Source organism: Chiloscyllium punctatum, chromosome 16, assembly GCF_047496795.1.
Source record: "Chiloscyllium punctatum isolate Juve2018m chromosome 16, sChiPun1.3, whole genome shotgun sequence".
In the NCBI taxonomy this organism is placed as follows: Eukaryota; Metazoa; Chordata; class Chondrichthyes; order Orectolobiformes; family Hemiscylliidae; genus Chiloscyllium; species Chiloscyllium punctatum.
The window spans coordinates 19,471,263-19,492,317 of NC_092754.1; the positions used below are offsets into that span (position 1 = coordinate 19,471,263).

At 41.5% G+C, this 21,055-nt stretch overlaps 1 protein-coding gene across 5 annotated transcripts in view; it reads right to left on the reverse strand.

Annotated features, from left to right (window-relative positions):
- The window catches only part of LOC140487017 (1,5-anhydro-D-fructose reductase), a 269,343-nt gene that overhangs the window by 100,061 nt on the left and 148,227 nt on the right, over positions 1-21,055 (reverse strand). For all 5 annotated transcript variants that reach the window (XM_072586380.1, XM_072586379.1, XM_072586381.1 and 2 more), the window contains 3 exons: positions 18,509-18,601; positions 13,700-13,834; positions 12,967-13,068 (listed from right to left, as the gene is read on the reverse strand). In XM_072586380.1, coding sequence (XP_072442481.1) covers positions 12,967-13,068; positions 13,700-13,834; positions 18,509-18,601 — 330 coding nt within the window. The remainder of the gene's footprint in view (positions 1-12,966; positions 13,069-13,699; positions 13,835-18,508; positions 18,602-21,055) is intronic.

Here is a 21,055-nt window from a genome sequence, read left to right on the forward strand (position 1 = left end):
GAAGGTGGATAAATCTCCTAGTCCTGAACAGATATATCAAAGAACACTGCAAGAGGCTAGTGAAGAAATTGAGGGGGCCCTTCCTGATATTTTTGCATCATTAGCCACAAGAAAAGCCTGAGAATTATAGACCAACAAGCTTAACATCTGTGATGGTAAGTTACTTGAGAAGATTATAGGGATAAGCTATACATGCATTTGGAAAGACAGGGTTTGATTAGGAGTAGTCCGCATGGCTTTGTGAGTGGGAAATCATGCCTCTCAAATTTGTTAGAGTTCTTTGATGAAGTGACCAGGAAGGTTGATGAGGGCAGTGTGGTAGATGTAGTCTATATGGACATCAGTAAGGCCTTTAATAAGGCACATGGTAGGCTGCTCTGGGAGGTTAGATCGCATGGAATCCAGGGCAAGCTGGCAAAATTGGATAAAAAATTGGCTTGATGGTAGGAAGCAGAGGCTAATAGTGAAAGGATGCTCATCGGACTGGAGGCCTGTCACTAGTGGAGTGTCTCAGGTGTCGGTGCTGGGCCCATTACGGTTTGTTATCTATATCAATGATTTGGATGAGAATGTACAAGGCATCATTAGTAAGTTTGCTGATGACACTAAAATAGGCAGGATTGTGGACAGTGAGGAAAGTTATCAGATATTGCAGCTGACCTTGATCAGCTGGGGAAGTGGGCCAAGAAATGGTAAACGGAGCTTAATTTAGATAAGTGTGAGAGCTTGCATTTTGGAAAGTCAAATCAAGATAGGAGTTTCATGGCGAATGATAGGTCCTTGAGGAGTGCAGTGGAACAGAGGGATCTTGGAGTTCAGGTTCACAGTTTTCTGAAAGTGGAGTCACAGGTAGACAGGGCAGTGAAGAGAGTTTGGCACACTTGCCTTCATCAGTCAGGGCATTCAGTATAGAAGTTGGGAAGTTATGTTGCAGTTACACAGGATGTTGATGAGACTGTACTTAGAGTATTGTGTTCAGTTTTGGCCATCTTGTTATAGGAAGAATGTTACTAAATTGGAAAGAATGCAAAAAAAAATCTACAAGGATGTTGCCTGGACTTAATGGTCTGAGTTATAGGAAGACATTGGACAAGTTAGGATTTTTTTCGTTAGAGTGTAGGAGACTGAGGGGAACCTTATAGACGTATATAAAGATCATGACAGGCATGGATAGACTGAGTGCATTCACCCTTTTTCCCAGGGCTGGGGAATCAAGAACAAGAGGGAATCAGTTTAAGGTTAGAGGGGAAAGAATAAAAGGGAACCTCAGGGGCAACTTTTTTTCTGTGAAACACAGACAGTGGTATGCATATGGAATGAGCTGCCAGCAGAAGTGATTGAAGCCGGTATATTAACAACATTTAAAAGACATTGCAACAAATACATGGATAGGAAAGGATTAGAAGGATATGGGCCATGTGCAGGGAAATAGGGTTAGTGTGGACGGACATTTTGGTCAGCATGAACTGATTTGGGCCAAAGGGGCATTCTCTGTGTTGTAGGACTCTATGCAACAGATTCTGCCCATCTGAGATGGAGAAAGAAAACTGGTAAAAGTAAAAAGCTGAGGAATATTGTAAACAAAGATGCCTCGACTAACCATTCATGTAAAGTTTTTGAACATATTTATGTTCGGGTTTGCATATGAACTTCACACTGTGAAAAAGAACTAATTTCATACAATTTCTGGTCAAAACATACACTGAATGAAGGCTTAACAAAGCAAATTGTTTAATAAGTAAACAACTTGTCTTATTGTAACTGACCAAGAGCTATACCAAATTATTGTCAGTGTAAAAAGAACAGAACAATCATAGTTTAAAGCAACAGCAGACCACAACCCATCAAGCAACATCTCATCGATCTTCACACCCATTCACAGAACCAATGAAACAACTCCTAAAATGTCAGCGGTGAGACAAAAGAAAACCTGTTGTTGATTTCAAAATTACACAAAGAAAACTGTAAAATGATTAATTGAAATTGCACATCATAATTCACAATATCAGCATTGAATAAGACAAGACCTTTGAGGTAGTGTGCAAAATTTTGTTTCAAACTTAGCAAGTACAGCACGTGTTCCTAAAAGAACTATAGGTGGAAATTTTGGTTGGTGAACTTCATTATTTTTAAACAGGTGTTAATTTTTTTGTATTAAAAAGGGTTACTTCCTGTAGAAGAAAACCATACAGGAATGCAACATTAGGACAGTAACATGTACACAGAGGTGATCTAAGATGACAGCGATCTGATAGGTCTGCTGTGCTGAGCTCTGCACCATAACCCAAGTAAAGTGCTGCTTTCACCCTCCCCCACTAGCCATTTATAAGAAAAATCAGGAAAATAAAGTTTAAAAAGCCCCAAGAACCTTTAAACACTAATTTTAACATTTTGGGAAGATGATGACAACCAAAGGAAAGGGATCGTGAGAATCGCAGCAACAGAGCATTCCCCTACAGTATCAGATGTGCCCATGGCCGCAGAGCCAACCCCCGTGGTAGTGCCTTTGAACCCAATGGTACAGCAGTACTTAGTCTCAGAGTTCATAAAACTCCGAGAGAAAATCGAGTCAGCACTGGAACCAATCTCTGCCATGATACAAAAGCATGAGCTGGAGATCCAAAAGCTTGATCAACATGTGGAGGTGGTTGAACAGAGGGCCAGTGTTGGAAACCATGGCGCAAAACTCAGAAGGGCAGATCCATGCGCTGGAAAGCCAGGTGCGGGCTTTGCTAGACCAGGTTGACAACCTTGAGAATGGAGGTCAAAGAAAAAAAAGCTTACGCGAAGGGGAGAATCTGGTCAGCTTCCTGGAGCAATGGCTCCTGCAACTTCTTGGACTGGGAGTAGAGTTGGGCCAGGTGCATGTAGAGCTGACCCACTGGATCGCGATGTGCAGGCCCAGGTATCGGATCAGGGTCCCCGCCTGGTCATATAGCACTGGAGTCGTGCTAAGGAGAAGCAAATGATTATGGAAGCCTCCAGAATGCTGAGAAAAGACTCCCAGGCCCTGGTGCATAACAGGTCAAAAATTATGTTTTTGCAAGACATTTCTGTAATCAGAAAAAGGAAATCCTTTGAAGAAGTTAGGAAGAGATTGAGACACCTGAACATTCAATACTCTGTGACATACTGTGTTTCAGCTATGGTAGGTCTGTTTACAACTTTGACTCAGCAGAGAAAGCAAGGGATTTCTTAGACTCTTTAAAATAAATTGACTGGGTCAAAAAAGAATAAAGGACAATAGCAGATCCTTTGCTCTCTCAGTTGTTTAATTTATATGCCTGGCATTATTCTGACAATGTGGGGAGATGGGGAGGAGGGGGTCCTTTTTATTCCTCCATCTTTCGTTCCCTTTCCTGTAATTTTTATTAATTCCTGTTATTCCCTTTGTTCTCTTTGAGTGTGAGGTGCTCATGTTTTTTTATAAAAGACAAGTGGGGTTGACATATGGAGGGGATGGGTTGGATGCCCACTTATAATTTACACACATGGAAATTAAAAAAAGTTTTCTTTGTTTCTGTATTACTTGGGTTTTAGACACGGCTCTAGCTGGAAGGAGCCATCATGGTATTAGGGAGTAGGATGAGTGCCCCCTATGGGGGAAGAGAGGAAATCTCCAGCTAATTGTTTTCTGTCCAATTTAAGAGTAGTGTTCAGTTTTGTTTTGCTTTGGTAGGGTTTGTAGCAGTAGTTTTTAAGATTTTATAAATCCTGTTTTGTCTCCACTCAATGCACTATGAGTAGGCGCAAGTGGGTACTGCAGATGCTGGAGATTAGAGTGGTGCTGGAAAAGCACAGCAGGGCAGACAGCATTCAAGGAGCAGAAAAATTGGGCATTCCTGATGAAGGGCTTTTGCCCGAAATGTCGATTTTCCTGCACTATGAGTAGGCTTCTTCTTAACGGGGGTGTGGTGTTGCGGGCCACTTCAGATGGTTATGGCTAGTTGTTCTGTGTAGACGGTGCACCTGGAACAGGAGGGGGAATCATTCACAGGTCAAAACAAAGAAGGTGCTCTTGAATCTCAAAGGAGAAGATCGATATTGCTTTAGTAGAAAAAAATGTACTTGAATGATAAGGAACATCTAAAATTACAGTAAGGAGGGTTTGGCAGGGTATTCATTTCATCTTTTAATTCTCTAAGCAGAGGAGTGGCTATATTAACACAGAGGAACCTCCCATTCCAGTAATAGATGAAATTAAGGATGATCATGGGTGGTTTATAATCCTCAAAGCCTTAATTCACGGGGAGGAGTATGGCATCTTGAATGTCTATTGCCCCCCCAGCACACCCCCTTAAATTCTTAACTGATGCATTCTCTAAATTGATGGCTTTTGGGGTGTGTTGTACGATTATAGGGGGAGACTATCTAAAATCTAGAGGTGGATAGGAGTCCAAGGGGTCTCTTGGGTATCTCTCGCAATCCAAACAGTTGGTAGACTTGTGTGGGGACTTGGGGTTGGAGGATGTGTGGAGATGTCTCCACCTTAATGGTGGGGGTTTTACTTTTTACTCCAAACCCGCACAAGTGCCACACAAAGATCAATATATCTTTGTTCCATCAATCTGTCTGGACTTGGTACTATCCTGCAGGAATGGGAATATAGCCATTTTGGACCATGTGGCAGTGTACTTGGATTTAAGATCAGGCTGATGGAACAGATACGTGGCATTGGCGCACAGATCCATTTCTTTTGAAAGATAGCAAGTTTATTGAATACTTCACAACATAATTTAGGACTTTCTGGGATATTACCTCAGATATGGCCAGTAACCCATCGATGCTCTGGGAGACCACCAAGGCTTATTTAAGGGGCTTAATTATTTTATACTCAACAACCAGGGACAGGCAGAGAGGACAGCAGTGTATACTGGAGGCCCAGCTGAAGGCAGCCGAATATGATAGACAGAAGACAGGCTGAGTTACAGCAGATCACAGCTCTCTGGGCTGCTCTGAATTCAGTATTCACCCAGGCAGCGAAGAGAGAGGTCACTTTCGCGATGCAAAGACTATTTGAATACAGTGATAAACAAGGTAGATAGTTGGCCTATCTGGCTGGGAAGAAGAGTGCCCCGCAATCCATTATTTCCATTAGGGAAATACTGGTATTCTCATCTGAGAGTCTAAAAAGATTAATGTGCAGCAAGTGTTGGTTGCTGGAAGAACTCCGGATCAGAGTTGATGATCTGGAATCTGAGCTTCAAATACTGCGGCATATCCGGGAGGGGGAAGAGTTACCTGGACGCTTTGTTTCAGGAGGCAGTCACACCTGGGAGATTAAGTAATTCCCACTCAGCTAGTGATCAGGCACAAGAGAGTGTGACTGTAAGTGAGGCAGGTAGGGGGAACCAGAGTTCAGGAGTGGAGGAGCCTCAGCCCTTGACCTTGTCCAACAGGTACGAGATTCTTGCTCCCTGTTCGGATGAGGAAAAGGGCTCTGGACAGGATGAGCCAACTGACCAAGGCACCATGGTGCAGAAGGCCATTCAAGAGGGGGGAGCTAATAGACAAGTAGTGGTTATAGGGGATTCTATAATTAGGGGGACAGATAGTATCCTTTGCAAGCCGGATCGGGAGTCTCGCATGGTGTGTTGCCTGCCCGGTGCCAGGGTGCGAGACATCTCTGACCGGCTTGAAAGGATATTGGAGCGGGAGGGGGAGGATCCAGTTGTTGTGGTCCACGTTGGTACCAACAACATAGGCAAGACTAGGGTGGAGGACCTGTTTGGGCATTACGAAGCACTAGGCAGGAAATTGAAGCACAGGTCCTCAAGGGTCATAATCTCCGGATTACTGCCCGAGCCACGTGCCAATTGGCATAGGGACAAGAAAATTAGGCAAGTAAACACGTGGCTAAGGGATTGGTGTGGGAAAGAGGGATTCCACTTCATGGGGCATTGGCATCAGTTTTGGAACAGGGGGGATCTGTACCGTTGGGACGGTCTCCACCTGAACCGATCAGGTACCAATGTTCTAGCGAAGAGGATAAATAGGGTGGTCAGTAGGACTTTAAACTTCTGAGTTGGGGGGAAGGGAAAGAGAAAGCGACAGGGAGTATGGAGGTAAATGGAAAGATAAGCAGCAGGATAGCATGTTTCCAGGTGGATTTAAAATTGAGGCAGACTGAGAATGCAGAAAAAAGCAAGGATAACTTAGGACATATGACTTACAACATCTCTAATAAGGAAGTTAGCATTAAGGCACTTTACCTGAATGCTCGTAGCATTCATAACAAAGCCGATGAATTAATGGCACAGATAATAGTGAATGATTATGATGTAGTAGGCATCACAGAGACTTGGTTACAGCGGGGTCAGGACTGGCAGTTAAACCTCCATGGTTTTTCAACTTACCGAAAAGACAGAGAGGTGGGCAGAGGGGGTGGGGTTGCCTTGTTAGTTAAGAACAAAATTAAATCTATGGTATTGAATGACATAGCGTCGGATGATGTGGAGTCTGTGTGGGTGGAATTGAGGAACCACAAAGGCAAAAAAAACCATAATTGGAGTTGTGTACAGACCTCCTAACAGTGGTCAGGACCAGGGATGCAACATGTACCGGGAAATAGAGAAGGCATGTCAGAAAGGCAAGGTTACATTGATCATGGGTGACTTCAATATGCAGGTGGACTGGGTAAATAATGTTGCTAGTGGATCTAAAGAAAGGGAATTCATGGAATGCTTACAGGATGGCTTTTTGGAACAGCTTGTCATGGAGCCCACAAGAGAGCAGGCTATTCTGGACCTAGTGCTTTGCAATGAACCAGACTCTATAAAAGATCTTAAAGTAAGGGAACCCTTAGGAAGTAGCGACCATAATATGGTAGAGTTCAGTCTGGAGTTTGAAAGGGAGAAGGCAAAATCTGATGTAATGGTGTTACAGTTGAATAAAGGTAATTATGAGGGCATGAGAGAGGAACTGACTAAAATAGACTGGAAGCAGAGGCTAACCGGGAAGACAGTAGAGCAAAAATGGCAGGAGTTTGTAGGTATAATTGAGGACACTGTACAGAGGTTCATTCCCAAGAAAAGAAAGATTAACCGGGGAGGGATTAGACAACCTTGGCTGACAAAGAAAGTCAGGAAATGTATTAAAGAAAAAGAGAGATCCTATAAAGTGGCTAAGAACAGTGGGAAATCAGAAGATTGGGAAGGATACAAAAGCCAACAGAGGATAACAAAGAGTGTAATAAGAAATGAGAGGATCAAATATGAAGGTAGGCTAGCCAGTAATATTAGAAATAATAGTAAAAGTTTCTTTCAGTACATAAGAAACAAACGACAGGCAAAAGTAGACATTGGGCCACTTCAAACTGATGCAGGGAGCCTAGTGATGGGAGATAAGGAAATAGCAGGAGAACTTAACAAGTACTTTGCGTCAGTTTTCACAGTGGAAGACATGAGTAATATCCCAAAAATTAAAGGGTGTCACGGGGCTGAGTTGAGTATGGTTGCCATTACGAAAGAGATAGTGCTAGAAAAGTTAAAAAGTCTTAAAATTGATAAATCTCCTGGCCCCGATGGGATACACCCTAGAGTTCTGAGAGAGGTTGCTGAGGAAATAGCAGAGGCATTGGTTGAGATCTTTCAAGAGTCACTGGAGTCAGGAAAGGTCCCGGATGATTGGAAGATGGCTGTAGTAACCCCCTTGTTCAAGAAAGGATCCAGGCAAAAGATGGAAAATTATAGGCCAATCAGCTTAACCTCGGTTGTTGGTAAAATTCTAGAATCCATCATTAAGGATAAGGTTTCTAAATTCTTGGAAGAGCAGAGTCTGATTAGAACAAGTCAACATGGATTTAGTAAAGGGAGGTCATGCCTGACAAACCTGTTGGAATTTTTTGAAGAGGTAACAAGTAGGTTAGACCAGGGAAACCCAGTGGATGTGGTCTATCTGGACTTTCAAAAGGCCTTTGATAAGGTGCCACACGGGAGGCTGCTGAGCAAGGTGAGGGCCCATGGTGTTCGAGGTGAGCTGCTGGGATGGATTGAGGATTGGCTATCTAACAGAAGGCAGAGAGTTGGGATAAAAGGTTCTTTTTCAGAATGGCAGCCGGTGACGAGCGGTGTCCAGCAGGGTTCGGTGCTGGGGCCACAGCTGTTCGCATTATATATTAATGATTTGGATGAGGGAACCGGGGGCATTCTAGCGAAGTTTGCCGATGATACGAAGTTAGGTGGACAGGCAGGTAGTACTGAGGAAGTGGGGAGGCTACAGAAGGATCTAGACAGGTTGGGAGAGTGGTCCAGGAAATGGCTGATGGAATTTAACGTGAGCAAGTGCGAGGTCTTGCACTTTGGCAAAAAGAATAAAAGCATGGACTACTTTCTAAATGGTGAGAAACTTAATAAAGCCAAAGCACAAAGGGATCTGGGAGTGCTAGTCGAGGATTCTCTAAAGGTAAACATGCAGGTCGAGTCTGTGATTAAGAAAGCGAATGCAATGTTGTCTCTTATCTCAAGAGGGTTGGAATATAAAAGCAGAGATGTACTACTAAGACTTTATAAAGCTCTGGTTAGGCCCCATTTGGAGTACTGTGTCCAGTTTTGGTCCCCACACCTCAGGAAGGACATACTGGCACTGGAACGTGTCCAGCGGAGATTCACACGGATGATCCCTGGAATGACAGGTCTAGCATATGAGGAACGGCTGAGGATACTGGGATTGTATTCGTTGGAGTTTAGAAGATTAAGGGGAGATCTAATAGAGACGTACAAAATAATACATGGCTTTGAAAAGGTGGATGCTAGAAAATTGTTTCTGTTAGGCGAGGAGACTAGGACCCGTGGACACAGCCTTAGAATTAGAGGGGGTCATTTCAGAACGGAAATGCGGAGACATTTCTTCAGCCAGAGAGTGGTGGGCCTGTGGAATTCATTGCCACGGAGTGCAGTGGAAGCCGGGACGCTAAATGTCTTCAAGGCCGAGATTGATAGGTTCTTGTTGTCTAGAGGAATTAAGGGCTACGGGGAGAACGCTGGCAAGTGGAGCTGAAATGCGCATCAGCCATGATTGAATGGCGGAGTGGACTCGATGGGCCGAATGGCCTTACTTCCACTCCTATGTCTTATGGTCTTAATGTAATATTTAGGAAACTTTATGCTCAGCTATACCAGTCTGAGGGCTGTGAGGACGGGTTAGCAAGAATGGAATCCTTTTTGAGAACTTGAGCCTCTCAGGTATAACTGTAGAGTATGCCTCCCTTTTGAATGCACCATTAACAGTACGAGAGATACAAGAGGCGGTAAGGCAGCTCCAAAGTGTCAAAGCACCAGGCTCGGATGGATTTCCGATAAGGAGTTCATAAATATGTTAGCTGAGCCAATATTAGGCATGTACGACCACTCATATAGCCAGGACTGCCTTCTGCCTTCTCTTAGGGAAGCCAATATCTTTCTTATTCTTGAGGGGGAAATTTCCTGAGGACTGTGCTTCATATTGACCTATATCATTACTGAATGTAGGCTTCAAGATCCTGTCTAAAATTGTGTTGAGATTGGAGAAGGTACTGCCCTCTATCATAAAGTAGGACTAGACAGGCTTTGTTAAGGTAACAGTTCTTCTAACAATAGTAGGAGAGTGCTGAATATGGTACAGGTATGTCAGCAGAGCTCAATCCCGGGTTTGATGGTTTCCTGAGACGCAGAAAAGGTGTTTGACTGGGTGGAGTGGCTGTATCTTTTTAATGTCCTGGAACGTTTTGGCCTTGGAGAGGCCTTCGCCAGCTGGGTGGCAGTGCTGTATAGTTACCCTATGGCAGCGGTCCTTACGAATGGCATAAAATCAGATAACTTTATAATTGGGAGATGCAGCTGACAAGGGTGTCCTCGTTTGCCGCTGCTATTCACTTTAGTAATCGAACAGCTGGCGGAGGCGATTCAAAAGGACTTTAAAATAGTTGCTCCAGAGGTAGGAATGGAAGAGCATAAAATCATTCACTACGCTGATGATTTTTTTTGGCTAACCCGACAAAGTCTGTGCCCCAGCTAATATAAAAGTTAATTTATTTGGCACTTGCTCAGCATATAAAATTAATTTTACAAAGTCTGAAGCCATGCCAATGGGGGGGGTCTGGTGGGAATACCTGACCTGGAAGATGCAACACTATTTCCTTTTCAGTGGTCACCGGTGCGTGGGCACTCTCTTGGCTATACCACCTACAGAGAGGGGGCACTTTGGAAGATATGGCAAGACTTTATGGAGTTTGGAACCAGAAACTAGGAGCATATCTCAATGGAAACACAGGAGGCTATCTGGGAGAATATGAAAAAGATCTCTATTTACAATAAAACGCAGGCGATGCAGGGCCCATATAGCACCAGAGCAGTTTGCATCTCCAGGGTGCCCTAAATGCAAAACAAGTACCGGCACTCTTACACATGGTTTTTGGTCATGCCACAAGATCCATAGGTACTGGGGTGCCATAGCGAATGAGTTGAAAGGGATCCTGGGAACTGAAGTCAAGGCGGATCAGGTATCGCCGAATCTGCCTTTGCTAGATGAATAGGGAGGACACTATTCAACATTCTCATATATTGTGCAAGGAAGAATATTTTAATGAGCTGAATATCAGAACACCACCCAAGTCTCACAGGGAAGCGCAGATCAGTGATGGAACACATATCCTAGACTTTGTTACGAATGTGATGCACCAGAAAAAGGACATCACTGACTAGGTAATCAAACACTGGATCAGCTCCACCAGATTAACCTTTTCCAAATTATTTAAAAACAAGTGTTTGAAACAATTACTTTCACACTAAAGTCCAAGGCAACACTGAAGTTGTTGTCACCACACTTCTGTATTGTAGCAAAGGCTAAACTATATCACTGACAAATAAAGTGTGCTACAGAACTTGAATCTAGACACATTGCTGATGAAATGAGAGGACTATCGAATAAAACTTTTGTCATTCTTTTGACAGCCCCACAAACATTCATGCAAAATCAAACACCATGAACGGAACAGTGAGAAAATGACCAAAAACAACTCGCTCTCCAGGTCTTGTTTTCTCAACTTTCCAGGAGGCAAGAAACATTATAAAGACACTCTGAAATATAACAGCATTAACATTAATGACTTGGAGAATTTTGCTAACAATTATTCAAAATAGTGACAACATGTCCATCAAGCAACTTCACAATGTGAATCGCAATGCCTTAATGGTGAAGCAGCATAGAAAAAAAGGAAACAACTTCTAATCCTACTATTTTGTTGATAACCTACCCAATGTGAGTTGAGAATCAGCCTTTCAGTCACATGAACATCCACAGCAACAATGAGGAGACCTGATGAACAGCCAGTGAGTTCAGAAATCTTAGCAGTGCCACTTAGAACTATGGCCACTGCTGGGACTCCATCTGGGAGATGAAAATGCCTTCGCAGTACGCAGCCACTGAATCAAGTAAACTGGGTCTCAGAACACTGATGTATGAAGTGAACCTTGCTGAGTGGTGATGTTGGTGAGTTGAGTGAGTGAAGGCAGTTGTCATGGGTCAACTATTACACCAGATTAGATTAGATTACTTACAGTGTGGAAACAGGCCCTTCGGCCCAACAAGTCCACACCGACCCGCCAAAGTGCAACCCACCCATACCCCTAACCTAACACTACGGGCAATTTAGCATGGCCAATTCACCTGACCTGCACATCTTTGGACGTTTCTTCCATGATCCAGATTACAAGGAGGATGCCAGGATTCAAAAGGCAATTTCCCTATCCAGCAAATTGGCCACTCAAGTTCAAGTTGCCCCGGTGTAGAACTAAATGCCTCAGTGGTGAGAAGGCAGCAGCACTCCATTTTCCACATTTTATTGCCTACAAACTGTTGCCCAATAGTGAAATCCAGCCTGCTATTGCAATTAACTGATTATACCACTGTCACAAATAACTGAGAACTCAATACTGATGGTCACTTAATGGTTTCAAATGACATTACTGTTTTAATGCAGCAACTGACCAGTTTATTTCCTGCATTAAAATTGTCACAGTGGAATGTGATCCAAACATACAAAGCAGTTATGAACAAAAAAATTCCAAATTAGAAAGGCTGCACAAGAAAACGAAATTAGAAGAGGCTGAAGAAAGTGGAGCAAAAATGTAATCAACAGTTGATTCTACTGCTTGGTCAAAATTTGGCTAAAGTTTGTCAAAGCTGCTCAACACCAAATCATAATGGTCTTTCCAACGGTTAGACATTCAGCTGATCAATACTGGTCTGACACCAAGAAGTCACACCCACTTAAACTTTTCCCCCAAAATATATTTTATTCATAATATTTGTAAATTATATTACAAAACATTGAGACGAATACTATAGAATTTGCAATAAAATTCAACTTGTCTCTGTACAGCATACAGAGTAACCTCAATTATCTGGCATTCGATTATCCAAATATTGGATTATCTGGCAAGATCGCAACGTTCTGATGCTTGGCTAAACTATGTTATCTGGCATTCGATTATGCGGAATTTGATTAACTCAACAAAATACTGCCCGCCCATGTCCTTCGGATAATCAAGGTTCCTCTGTATTTCACTCTTATGTACTTCATCACAATCATTATAGATGCAATGTTTACAATATACATTCCATTATCAGGTATACAGTCTAAGGGCAACACATTTTAAATTAGAAGTTACCAAAGGTGCCTCAATACAAATTAAATACTCTCAAATGTTCATTATCTACCTTCTTTGCGAGACACAGCCTGAGACATTTTTGACAGCTTTGAGCCATTCAGTGCACTATGGCTAAAAGGCCTGAGACACGAACTTTATCTATTGATTATCCTCCAACTTATACCCAACATGAAATACAAAAAACACAGGAGAAGCCCAACCACTCCTTTGGTGTGATATAACGTGACTTGCATCATCAAAAAAAAAGGGATTCCCACTATTTGTGGCAAAAAAGAGTAACTAAATATGTAGTCACATAACATGGGAGCTTATCTCCTACCTCAGTTCCATAAATTGTTATTTTCCGAGAAGCCAGTTTTTCAGTGAAAGCCACCATCGTAAAAGCTGCTGTCACTCCTTCCTCAAATTCCATATTCACAACCTGGCAAAAAGATTTACCTTATGAGAACCTTGGTAGCAGTAACCTTCAGGCTACAAAAGCAAGCAATTTAGTTTCCATACTGTGTAGCTAGATTTTAGTTCCTTCAAGCCATATCTGTGCTTTACAATAATTCATTCCTGGCCCTTTATTTTATAGAGCATGGACATGCAATAATAACATGATGAAATAGATTATTGTACAATCTTGCTTAATAGAATGATTTTTGTACAGCGCAAACACTAAACTCAGGACAGCTTCAAACAGAATACTGTTGTGCAAGTGAAATTAGTAACACGTGTTTACTAGAATCGAATTGGAAGCTACTGAAATTGATTGAACCTTAAGTTTTCAAAACGGAATTATGAGAAAAGCATTTGAAGAAATATTAAAGGATAAACACAGAATAGGTTTTACAGCAGGCATAGCTCCAGCATGGAAGTGGTACTAGTATTAGTAAACAAGAATTTTCAGCTACTGCACTATTTGTTGAAGTGTCTGCAAATCTAAATGTTTATGCATGACAGAATATATACCTGTAAGTTTTCATTTGTATTTTACTGTAGCTTATATTACTGTACTGCTTAAATCATTGAAAAGTTAATACTTAAACTGACAAAAATGTCATAATTACCTGATGGGTGACAACATCATTATCACATTCATAAACACATCTTCCATATGGACCTTCACGAAGTGCCTTTGTAACCGATTCAATGTCAACAGTAGACCCTTCACAGATCACAGAGATGGGCCATCCTTTCTTGCCCTGCTTGACAAAGTAAAGAATATCAGAACACTTAATAACCATTTCCTCCTGACTATCAACTATATCATTATTGCATGTCCCCAGTGTTAATATATCATAGTTCAGCAAAATGACAGAGCTTAAGTAGAGTAACAGTGGCTATATGAAGCGATCGGGGTTGGACACCCTGCAACAAGTGATTCACCTCCTGATACCTCAGCCTCTATACCATCTATGAGGCTCAAAACAGGATTTTGATGGAAAACTCACCATTCGATGAGACCGATCATATTGCAACACAAGAAGCTTCTCATCATCCATTACAAAGCAATTTTCCTAATCCCTTGCACAGTGTGGATCTGTGTATAGTCTACAGTATTGCTGAAGCTACTAACCACGATGGTATCAAAAGCTCAGGAAAACTTTGTGATAGCCAATAAAATACAAGGTTGCCAGCAATGTCTAATTTCAGAATTAAAAAAAGTACCAGATCCAGCTGAATGGAGGATATTACCTGTTGGACTAATGATACTGACTGACTTCAAGTTAGTAAAATGTGTTCTACCATCAGATGGAAGGTCAATTTTCTCTCGGTTCTTTGTGCAGCAATCTCTGCCTCAAAGATGTACTACTTCGAGTAATGTGCACTGCCATTGCTTTTTTTGTGCACATGCTGCCATAGGACAACTATTTTTTGAAGGTGTGTCTGACTACAGAGGATCTGCCAACAGTTGCTCTGCTGTCACATACTTTCTTGATGGAGTCAGCAGTCATGTTAGAGTTAAAATATTACAGCCACTGACAAAATTAAAAAGAATACACGGTACAGAAATAAGCTAGCTCCAGTTCAACCATTGCCATGTATCTTCATCTGAATCAATCATCCTGACAATCTATTTCCTCCTCTCTCATTTGTCTCGCTTCTCTTAAATGCATTTCAACCATTTGTTTCAAACGCACCCTGCATTAGCGAGCTCTCTCCAACCTCTGGACAGGGAAGTTTATTTGGAATGATCCATTGAACTTCTTAGAAATGCTCTCAAATTCATGGCCCCAGCACATACTCTTTGTCATAAGCAGAAGCATTCTTTCTGTATCCACTATCAAAATCTTTTAATTTGAAATACTTTAGTTAGGTCATAGCTCAGCCTGCTTTCTTTGAGAAAACAAAGAGAGACTCGGTCTATTAATTATTTCCAATGATGATTGTGTAATCATATACCAAGTGAGCACTAACTGAGCCAACACCTGCTCATAAAGTCATATAGATAACATGAAAAGCCTTGATGTCCACATGGGCATAATCTGCAATGCTTTGTTTTCCAAAGAAACCCTGCCTTCTGGTAATGATGCCTTCTCCCTATAAGAAAAGGCAGAAATAAATATTTATTTCCCAAAATATATACGTTGCAAACAGCCTGATAGGATGTTTCCTCTGGTGATACGTTTGTGTAGGAAGCTTTGCTCTTTTTCTTTTTGCACAGGAATGTGAATGTCACTGGCAAAGCCAGCACTTCTTGCCCATCCTAAACTGCCTTTGAACCGAGTGGCCTTCGCTGCCATATCAGAGGGAAGATAGGAGTCAAACACATTTCTATGGGTCCAGAGTCACAAGTAATAACAGCAGATTTCCTTCCCTAAAGGGGTATTAGATTTTATAACAATTAATGGTAGTCGTCACAGTCACATCATTTGAGACTAACACTAGATTCCAGATTTATTAAATCAAACGTTAACTTTACCAGTTACTGAGAACTCGTACCCCAGAGCATTACCTGGGCCTCTGGATTACCTGTCTATAGTGATATTACAAGTACAACAGTGCCTCCCTCTGTTAAGAGACACCTCTGGTCCAGATGTCACATGAAGATAGTTAGACAGAACTCTGTGGAAAACTGTCCAATGAAGCAAAGGTAGCAAATCCAGGATTCCAATATCTCGTGCAGGTGGAGGTCCCCAGGTAGAGACCAGAGCACCTTCATTGCATGCATTTATGCAGCACTTTTGGAATCCACTGTCAAGTTTTTGTAAAGGTGTTAAATTCAAAGCAAAAATTATGAAGCAAACTAGATACAGAGAAAGGAATAAAGGCCTTTCCTGAAAAAAAAAGTCATTTTAGAACCAAAATGAAATGAAACATACTTAACAAACATATAACTTTAAAAATACTTTTATATGAAAATGCTCCCTAAAATAGGTCTTGTCAAGATTCCAAACATTCCAACATTTCCAATATGAATTAAGCCTAAAAATCCACACCCTGCCCAGCTAAACAGAAGTCTAATTTTCCTAATGGGATTGCTCATGTTGATAGTACCGCTTCATATAGAGTTAAGGACCAAATGAATTTGCACTATCAAGAACTGGATTTAGACAGATGCAGCACCACCTCCTTTGCTGCCGCCAATACTGCCAGTGTATATATACTATTGTTTTATTTGTTGTGAATGTTGAAAAGTCTGAATAAAGAAAGCTGGCTGAGCCACTGGTCCTCTATTGAACATGATTTAATACAGTATGTTATCTGACACAAGGGAACAAAACTGTTTAAGCAATGCTTGAGACCTTGCTAATTGGATCACAGAGTTTCCTTTTGGCCTTTTATTTCCTATCAAGTTTGACCTTTTTTTGTATACTATGTTCCACCTGGTAGAGATAGTGCCAGGCTGCTACAATGCAGTCCTAAAGAGACAGGCTTCACTGTTGACCGTCTGAGCTTCACCAGATGTCCTCTTATGCTGGCACAGACAGATTGGTCATGCTCAGCAGCTGCGTGATGAGCATCCCCTTGCTTTCCTGGCAGAAGGCATGAGCTTTTGTGCTGCTCTGTTCAAATCATGGCCTTTTGCTCTCTCATTCAGTTTCCTTTTTTAATGTCCATTTGTCATTCATGCAGCATTAGGAGGTCTGCACGAGTTTAATGAGCAGATGGCCACATTTGTGTAGCCTGTAAAAACTTTGAACAAAGGAGTCCTTAATTGTATGATCTTTATACTATTAGTTGACAAAGGCAAAGCTGTTCTCCATGGTAACAGATTTATTCCTGTGCTTTTGTTACATTGCTGTATAGTTACCCATGTAGCTGTGTATCTGATTGCAGGCTCTACTAGTTAAAGAAACTGAAGGCTGACAAAAAGACAGAGGTTATGGAATGGTCAGCACTGTCATTACAATTTATGATAATTGCACATTAATCGCTCAGGAGATATTATGCTCTTTTTCTAAAATAAATGCAGCAAATAACTAAACCACATGACTAGGACAGACCTAAAAGAATTGTGAACAGGCAAAGGCTCCAGATTAAAAACTTGAAGGAAGAAACAAAAAAAAAACACAAACAGTCTGGGACCACCTCCAATGACTTCACTTTAGAAGCTTGGATGTCCACAGATCAGTTAAGGATAGGATCAGGCTTATTGGAGAGCTTGATAACACTCAGGAATCAGAACTGAATATAATCCTAAGCTTCAGGTTCCTATGTTTGGGACCAAACGGGAATCCTGAACTCAGATTTACTGGCAACACCAAAACTGCAATCTACCTAGATGCAGCCTTCTACCCATATTTGTGTCTGTATTGGCGTTAAGGGGACTATTGCATTTTTAATCATATCTTCTGGCAGCTCGAGTCTCAGCATACCCATCAGCAGAAGCAGGTGCTCCCAAGGCTATGCAAAGACCGCATGACTGCCTCAACAAAAAGATTCCTTTGACAGAAGTTGGCTTCAAAATAAAAGCAATGTACTTGTTAGATTCCTCGAAGAGGAGGGAAATCTCCTCAGAATTGGTTAAACTGTGCATGGCACCTTTCCATACCTGTACCTGATCACTGAAGTTTGCCATTTAGTCTGCTGTAGGGAGGCTATCTTCATTGAGTTGGAGGCCTCCATACATGCAAGTGTTGGGAATTCTGCTCCATACAAAATGACAGTCCAATCCTGTAGAGTGACCAGCCAATCCTATTCCCAGTCCCTTCTTGGATATCTCTTCAGTGACAGGGAGACAGTGTATCAAAAATCTGTGACAACAGTTCTACCCTGTATTTTACCAGTTTCTTTCACCTCAAAGCATGTCACGCTGGGGCTGGGGAAAATAGCACTCAATATCCAGAATCATACATAAAGAATGGCCAATGGGGTCGAGTACCAAAGCAAAAAAATCTTGCACCTAATCTATTCATAATCAGTAATCATTATCAAAATACAAAGGAAGTTGAGCAAAAAATCAAAAGATTACTTTTTAAAATTCTTTGGTGAGTCTAACTAGAAGTCACTTATCACTTTGTTGCTTAGCTTAAATAAAATTCCAATTACATCAGCTTGCACAAAGTATACCTAGCATATATGATGGTACTTCCCTACAGAATAAAGGCTTTGCCTGATGTTGTATCCAATCGTACAGATCAGTATTCCACATATTCAATCCTTGACCTGTACTTCATTAGCTGATTTCAGGTATGAGAAAAATAATTCACTATGTAAATTCCCGTGCTTCCTGTGCAGATGAGCACCAAAGAGAGAGACATGAACCCAAATCAGTAAGGTAAGGGGAGGTAGCCTAAAAGGAAGATTATAACATCCTGACTGCCTCCAACATAGGAACGCAGGCAAGTTAAACAGGGGCAGAATTGTGGTTCAAAATCTGGTCTCCCCCAAATCCGGTGTCTCCCCAATCTGTTGTCTGTAGTTCTACTCACATTCTTGACACCTTCCAGATAAAGTTTCTTAGCAGAGTATGGGCAACACTTCTCCACAGCACAATCCAAGCATCGGTCAGCAGCACCCTCAGGCTGGGTAGGAGAGCAAAAATTGTTGGCCCTGTTAGTTACTTCTGTCTTTTATAAAGCCATAAAAACTTGACAATATGCAACTCAACATAAGCGTATTACGAGAAAACAATGATTATCCTTTCTCAGCAGCCAACAACATATTAAAATTGAACAGTATAAATTTGAAACACCAACTTTGATTCAGCCTGTGCTAGGTTGGTAGATCTTGAATATAATGATGATAGGTACTCTGCAATTTTCCTCAATGAGCAGGGAAAGGAAGAAATTAACAAGGGCTGCTGTCTGGTAAACAGCATTGAGACTACCTGTGCATCATATTACATACAACCTAGGCAGAACTAATGTATAAGGAGAGATTGAATTGGTTAGGATTGCATTCACTGGTGCTTAGAAGAATAAGGAGGGAATTGTAACAATACGATGGCTTTAAGAGGTGTACTTTGTCCCTTTTTTTTAAATGAAGGCAGGTTGAGACAGAGGCGTTGAGTAGTCTGTTTCAAGCCAATAAAGTAAACAGCTTGTGAGGGCTTGTGGTTATTTTAAAGTTGGAACAATAGAAGCAACCTGAATGGATGGGGTCAAGTTCCCACAGAACCAACATTTGTAGTTTAGCTTTTAGTAGCAGTTGCTGAGTCTTGAAGCTAGATGCGGAAATTCTTATTCCTCTCTGTTATAGCTAAAAGATGGGGTTCTCTTCCTGCTATTAGAACTGCTTTGCTGAATTTGCTTTTGCCAATGGAGTGTTTATGCGATGTTACTACATTGGAATAGTTAATGAGTAGTTTATTATTTTGTTAATTATTTTGATAGTTATAGCTTTTCCTTTATTTTATTTTGCCTGGATTTTAACTATAATGCATGAATAAAGTGTGTTTTGCTTCAAGCCTTGTAGTTTGACCAATCAAATTGCATCTGGAACACAAAGCCTGGCACTTGCCTTCAAAATAAGAAAATGTTAGGGTCTAGGCTATCTCCTGGACATAATTTGAGTGGGTTTGGTCTAGTCCATAACAGAATCTCAAATTTATAAAATTCCAACAGGATTAGAGAGGTTAGATGTAGGAAGGTTGCTGCCAATGGTGGCGAAGTCCAGAACCAGAGGTCATAGCTTTTGGATAAGGAGTAAATCTTTTAGGACTGAGACAAGGAGAAATTTCTTAACCCAGAGAGTAGTCAGCCTGTGGAAGTCGTTACTGCTGAAAACAGTTGAGGCCAAAATATTGTGTTTTTAAGAAGGAGGTAGATATAACTAGATTACACTAGTAAATTATGGGAGCGGGCAGGGTAGGGAGAAGTCAATGCAGCTTCAAAATAGAGTAATATGATGGACAGGAAAGGAACAGTCAGGAATGCTACTTCAGGTATGGCAGGAAATGACAAAGCAGTGTGTGATTAAAGCAGAAGAGGACAACAATAAACAGGCAAAGAAAGGCGGCACGGTGGCACAGTGGTTAGCACTACTGCCTCACAGCGCCAGAGACCCGGGTTCAATTCCCGACTCAGGCAACTGACTGTGTGGAGTTTGCACATTCTCCCTGTGTCTGCGTGGGTTTCCTCCGGGTGTTCCGGTTTCCTCCCACAGTCCAAAGATGTGCACGTCAGGTGAATTGGCCATGCTAAATTGCCCGTAGTGTTAGGTAAAGGGGTAAATGTACAGGAATGGGTGGGTTACGCTTCGGCGGGTCGGTGTGGACTTGTTGGGCTGAAGGGCCTGTTTCCACACTGTAAGTAAACTAATCTAATCTAAAAAACATCAGTGTTGACAGACAGGTTACAATGTGTGGTCCAAATAAGAGTTCAATATTCAAACACACAATAAATTAAATGAGCTGCAGGCACAAATTAAAATTGGAGATTCTGATATAGTAGCAGCCATTACTGAGACATGGGTGCAGGATGGTCAGGACTGAGAACTAATAATACAAGGTGATAAGGTTTACAGGACACAGGCAAAAATGGTACAGGAACTGGAGTAGCCTTATTGATTAGAAACAAAATTATTTCAGTGGTGAGGGAGGATATAATGAGAGATAAGCATTCTGTGGAGACTGTATGGGTGGAACTGAGAAACAGTAAGGATCTAAAACTGTACTAACTGTAGTGTACACACCCCCAGTAACAGCTCGGATGTACTGAATCGTTTCAGTACAAATATTAGGTATGCCCACAGCAAAGCCAGAGTAGTATTAATGGACTGTGTTGTGGATAGCTTCCTACAGCAATATGTCTTTAATGCAATAAGGGAATAAGCAATATTGGATTTAGTAATGAGCTGGATGGTGTTAGGAACTCAATTGCATGCAAACATTTATCAAATAGTGATCATAATAAGAGTTTGATGTAGCATTTGAAAAGTGAAAATCATGAATCAGTAGTGTTTTGGATTTAGGAAAGACTAACTTTAACAAGATGAAACAGAGACTGTCCACAGCAAACTGGAAAGTCTGCAAATGT